The sequence below is a fragment of the Eretmochelys imbricata genome, chromosome 8, assembly GCF_965152235.1.
Source record: "Eretmochelys imbricata isolate rEreImb1 chromosome 8, rEreImb1.hap1, whole genome shotgun sequence".
NCBI lineage: Eukaryota > Metazoa > Chordata > Testudines > Cheloniidae > Eretmochelys > Eretmochelys imbricata.
Genome location: NC_135579.1, coordinates 32,196,997 through 32,202,996, shown reverse-complemented (window position 1 = coordinate 32,202,996; position 6,000 = coordinate 32,196,997). Strand labels below are relative to the sequence as shown.

General features: G+C 40.2%; 1 protein-coding gene across 2 annotated transcripts in view; it reads right to left on the bottom strand.

Moving 5' to 3' along the window:
* Window positions 1-1,297: 1,297 nt before the first annotated feature.
* The window catches only part of KCNIP1 (potassium voltage-gated channel interacting protein 1), a 120,176-nt gene continuing 115,473 nt past the window's right edge, over window positions 1,298-6,000 (bottom strand). For both annotated transcript variants that reach the window (XM_077824073.1, XM_077824074.1), the window contains exon 8: window positions 1,298-1,345. In XM_077824073.1, the coding sequence (XP_077680199.1) occupies window positions 1,298-1,345 (48 nt within the window). The remainder of the gene's footprint in view (window positions 1,346-6,000) is intronic.

Here is a 6,000-nt window from a genome sequence, read left to right as displayed (position 1 = left end):
TATTTGTAATATAGTCTCTAATAAAAATATAGGTGTTTCCTATATGGTAGGCGTATGGCAATCCTGGACTATGTTAGGTTGTTCTCTTTTTCCTTCTTGGTTCCTCTGCCTTTAGCTGCCTGCCTGTCACAACTGCTTTCTGCTGTACAAGTGCAATCAGCCTTCCCAGTGCCCTCTGTGAACCTGTGTGGAGACAGTTACTTGATCAGGGCCTTATTCTGGACTGTTGAGTACTAAGATTTAATTTGCCTCGCTACGTTTGGCCAAACATATGCCCTTACTCTCGCAGCCAAAAGGGGTCTCAGAAGAAAAATTTAAAAGTTCAAATAAATCCAAACATTGGGAAATACCTTGTTTTAAAACTATGTAAAACTACAAATGATGTATTTATTAAGGGTGTTCCAAACCATACAGAAAGGACCATGGTCCATTGTAGCTGTTCAGGTGGGAGATGCATACTGTATACTAGAGGCCCACTTTGTGGCTGGGAAAACTGGTGGGCATTTAATGGTAAAAGCATGCCCCGCACAGTTCCAGCCTGTTAAAATCATCTTGTCACACAGGAACTCAATGTTACTCAATGGGATTCATTCTGTAATGTAGAAATTGTATATGGAAAAGTATATTCTTCTCCTCTAATGTATATCGGCTTGATGCTCCTCTGGCTGGTGTATATTAGAAGCAACTCCATGAAATTCAATGGAGTAACACCAGTTTACGTAAGAGAAAAATCAGGAATGTTGAGTAAAGTGGGATATATGGTTTTTAAATGAATTGGACCCTCCATTTAATATAGTAAATAAATCTGGTGTTAGTTTTCAAAATCTAAACAGAGATGTCCTGGTAGATTAGGTTTCTGCCAAAGCAAAATAAAGAGGACATTTATAAAACACGTTGTTCTATGTTGGAATGGACTGAGCTTCCACTCACAATAAATGGCTTAGCAAGCTCTTGATATGGTGCTACCAGATGTAATCAAGTTTGATAGATTAAAAGCAGCAGAACTTGTGACTAGCAAACAGAAGGTTGTATATTATTCATTAACTTTAAGCAGCAGGTCTCACTCATCAGGTTTTATTAAAATATTAGCATGCTTCCAAAATGAAATAACTTCCAGTCAGTATCTCTTGGGGAGGAGAGATGGGAGTTTGTTGCATTCGGAAACGAAGCTCGGTTGGAGATGCCTTACACAATCCTTGTTCACGCAACATAGCAGAGTTGTAAAAAGCCTTCATCCAGAAAGAAGGCATTCATTACGTACAAAGTCTCCGGTTCCTATGCTGCATTCCAGATGCTGTTACATCACATTCTCAAAGAGCTGTAAGGACCTCATAATATTGTCATCCTGGAAGCAATGAGAAAAACATACACTTAAGAGTGGTATTGAAAAGCTGTGTTCTTAAAGCTTTCTATGGCACTTTGCAGCACAGCCAGTACCAAATATTTATTGCTGCAGGATGTGGTGGCTACATTTTTGTAGCATCCTAGGTGAGCCTGATTCAATGCTTACAAGCTTAGACCTGGATTCAGCACAGCACTTGGGCTCATTAGGCAGCATGCAGTGTGTCTCTGTACGACTTAGCATATGCTTGAAGTTAAACACAGGTTTAAATTCTTTGCTGAATAATGAGAGACTGAAGCACATGTTTCAGTCCTTTACTGAAGTGGGGCCTGTTCTTAGCTTCGTGTGGGCAGACTTTGCAGCCTGCATGGAGCCCCATTGACTTTGAACACTTACATGTGTGCTTAACTTTACACACCTGAACTGTCCAATTGAAGTCATAGGCCTTAAACTGATGTGCAAACTGTACCCAGGGTTTACTTGATCCACCACTAAAGTGCAGTTACTTTCTGATTGAAATACATGAAATCTCAAATGCCATTGATTTCCACCTCCTGAATCCAAATGACAAAATTAGGGTTATACCTGGGGAAAAACTGATTTAAAAAGTTTCTCATGAGGCAAATTTACTATAGAGCTTGATGTTTGATATACCCAAAACTGAGTCAAATGATAGAGCTTTATATTTCCGCCCACCTGTCTCTTTAAATCCGTGACTTTGGTCTGATCTACCATGCATTGTGAACTAGCTGAGCTGCAGTGCAAGATACCAGTGATCTTAGCCTTGGTTGGCAGCCATTTATCAACGACCCAGGGAAAGGTCTGTGAGGAGGTAGCAGAGCAGACTCAACCCTCTTTCCCCTCTTTCCCCTCTTCAGCAACAGAGGAATTTTTGCTTCTCAAACACACTCCTTTCTCTGCCAACTCATCCCCAAGTCCTTTCCTTGAATGCCTGGGCAAGGGGAAGGAGGCAGGAGTTGAACTGAGGTTGGTCCCTTGTTCTCCATGGACCAAGGAAGAGCCCCTGCATCCTACCACAGTTAAGTCAAATACTATTATACTATCAGATATTATCAATGTTTAGACAAGGGAAGCAGGTTTTACTAGTCAATGGTAATGTGACATATATTTAGTCTTCAGTTGAATTGCATGATAAAGCAGAGGTCTCTAATTTTCTCTATTCTGCCTTTAGAAGGCATGATCTCAATTTGTTCTTCTTTCAGATTAGGCCAGATTTACAAATAGAGGCTGTATATTTTGAAAAAAGAAAATAATATTTTGCTGTTAAATTAAAAACAGTTATAACACTATGCAAGTTGAATTACTGATGTTATAGCTGTGTAACGCCTAGACACACCACGATCAGGGTCTCAGTGTGAGAGGTGCTGTAGAGACACAAAGTAGAAGACAGTCCCTGCCTCAGAGGGCCTAAAATCTGAACAGGCAACTCCCACACAGCGTGGCTGGAAGGAAATATCTTCCTCATTTTACAGCTGGGGAACAGACATACTCCAATTAAATGACTTGCTCACAGTCACACAGGGAATCTGTGGCAGAGGTGGGAATTCAGTGCCGATCTCCCAAATCCCAGTTCAGTGATTTACCCACAAGATCATCTTTCTTCTTTGAATGATATGATACCTGAGGTTGGGCAATTGCTGCAATGGACACAGTCACAAACACCGATGGAATCATTCATGCCTATACAGATTTTGCAATATAAAACCTAGAGAAATCACCCACTGTTAATGAACATGGGAGAAACTCAGTACAAATTCCACATGGTCTCTGCAGCACAATCCTTTGCATCTGCAGGAAAGAATTGCTTTTGAATCTGGCCTAGAACAAGCAGTTCCTTTAGTCCCATGTAAATGCTAACTTTGTTTCCCACATCTGATCTCTCACCAGCAAACATCCATGCATGCATCTTCACTGGGCTAAGCACAGCCGGAGAGAGCAGTCATTCAGTGTCATCCAACCAGAGGATGGTAGCTTATCACTTTTCCATTTACAGTACTTCCAAATCAGGTGTGCAAGGGGTGACAGTCTTCAAAACCCAACATCTAAAGGTCCAGCAGATGCCAAACATTTTTGTTCCAATTTTTATCCATCATTTAAACCTGTGCAGTCTGATCTGGTAGCAATGTGCCCTCACTTTGCACAGGTATAAATGTTTACACAGGTACAATTCAGTGGAGAATCAGGGCCCCTGTTTTTAGGGCAACCACTGCTCGAATTCCCAAAAACAGAGCCTATGATAGGAACATACGCATTGCCAGACTGGATCAGGCCTAAGGTCCACCTAGTTCAGGATCTAGTCCATCCAGTCTCCAACAGAGGATAGAACCATATGATTCATAGGAAGGTGTAAGAACCCCCACAAACAGGCATATAATCTGGGATAACCTGTCTCCCTCCCTACCCCATACGTCTCATCCAGACCTCTAATAGTTAGAGATGGGTTTAAAGTTTGAAGTAAAAAGCTTGATAGCCCTGCCGAAATTTCTATTATCACTGATTATAACAACTCTGAATATTCTTGATATCCATATAAATATCTAATCCCCTTTTGAATCTTATTAAATTCCTGGTGTCAATGACTTCCTGTGGCATTGAGTTCCACAATTTAATTACAAGTTGTGTGAAAATGCATTTCCTTTTATTGGTTTTGAATTTCCACCTTTTAATTTATTTTAATGTCCCTTGCTCATGTCTTATGAGTCAGGGACAACAGAAGCTCCCAACCTATCTTCTCTAGACCACTCATTATTTTATACACCTTTATTGTGCCCTCTCTTATTTGTCCCCTTTTTAAGGTAAGCAACCCCAATCCTTTCAATCTCTCTGCATGGAGAGTTTTTGCAGGCTTATGACCATTCTTGCTGCTCTTTTCTGAACCTTCTGCAATGCTGAAATGTCCTTTCTGAGATGAGGTGACCCATACAGCGCACAGGATTCCAGGGGAGGCTGCACATTAATTTATATAAAAGGCTTCAGTTTTGGTATTATTCTCTATCCCATTCCTTATGCATCCTAACATCATTTTAGGGATTTTGACCACAGTTGACACTGAACACAGGATTTAACTGAGTTTTCTTCACTGACACCCAGGTCCCTTTCCTGAGTTGTTACACCTTATAGATATCTAAATTAACTACAAGAGTAGTTTAGTTTTTCCCCCTCCAGTGTGCCTTATTTTGCATCTGTCAGCATTAAATTTCATCCGCCATCATGCTGTCTATTGATCTAGACTGTTTAGTTCTCTAAAATTCTTCATAGTCTTCTCCGGTCCTGATTAACCCAAATAAATTTGTATCATCTGCAAATTTTGCTACCGCAGTACTCAGCTACATGGGACCTAGTACGAATCTTGAAGGTACCCAGCTGTTAACCATTTTGTCATGATAAAAATTGACCATTTAATCCTACTCTTTGCTTTTTGACTCCTACCCAGTTTTTAATCCAAGAAAATATTTCACATCTAACACCTTTTCAAAGGCTTTTGGAAGTCTAAATAAATTATGTTATCTGGTTGTCCTTTCTGCACCCATGTTACTGACATAGTCAAAGAATTCTAAGAAATTAGTGAAACATGATTTTCCTGTGCTGAATCCATGCTGGTTGGACTGTATCCAATGTGTTGTTACTCTATTTTTAATGTTTGATTCAACGAGTATGCCCAGTACAGATGTAAAATTTACAAGTCTATAACTCCCCAGATCATCCCATGAACCTTTTTATAAATATGCAGAAACATTTGCTACCTTCAAATACTCAGAAAAAGTGGCTATTATTAATGACAGGTTTCAGAGTAGCAGCCGTGTTAGTCTGTATACACAAAAAGAAAAGGAGTACTTGTGGCACCTTAGAGACTAACCAATTTATTTGAGCATAAGCTTTCATGAGCTACAGCATCCGATGCATCCGATGAAGTGAGCTGTAGCTCATGAAAGCTTATGCTCAAATAAATTGGTTAGTCTCTAAGGCGCTACAAGTACTCCTTTTCTTTTTATTATTAATGAGTGGTTATATTGTTTTGTTAGCAGCTCAGGTGCTTTATACTTCAACTCCTTCAGAACTCTTGGTGTATACCTTCTGGGCCTGGCAGCTTACTATATTTTAAATCAATTAATAATTTTCTCCAGCACAAATTCAACTGTCACCTCTATCTCTGAGTGTACCTCATCTTTGTTACCAGGAAAGATCAGGTCGGTCCAGTGCTGGTGGTGAAAACTGATGCAGAGATATCATTTTGCTTCTCACTAATGTTTTTTCTCACAATGTCCCTAATTGCTCCCTTTAACTCTTTACAATCCAGTGGACCCTTTGATTTTTACCACAGACTTCCTGCTTCAGAGAATCTTTTATTGTCATCCCATACTCATAGGGTAATTTAGATTTCCCCCCACAGTCACCAGAGGAACTGTTTAAGGTCCAATACAATCCAGTTTTTCTTCACCCCCATTTTTGCAAAGAAATAGGATTCTCTCTGCTGGATCCATTTCCCATCAGCAGCAGATCAGTCCTGTGGAGGCCTCCAACAATCCCGAACACTGACTCGATGAAACAGAGAGCTCTCACAAGATCAGTCTTCCACAGGTAGCAGATTAGAGGCCAGCATAATCCCACTCCCTCCCTACCACACACACTTTTAATAG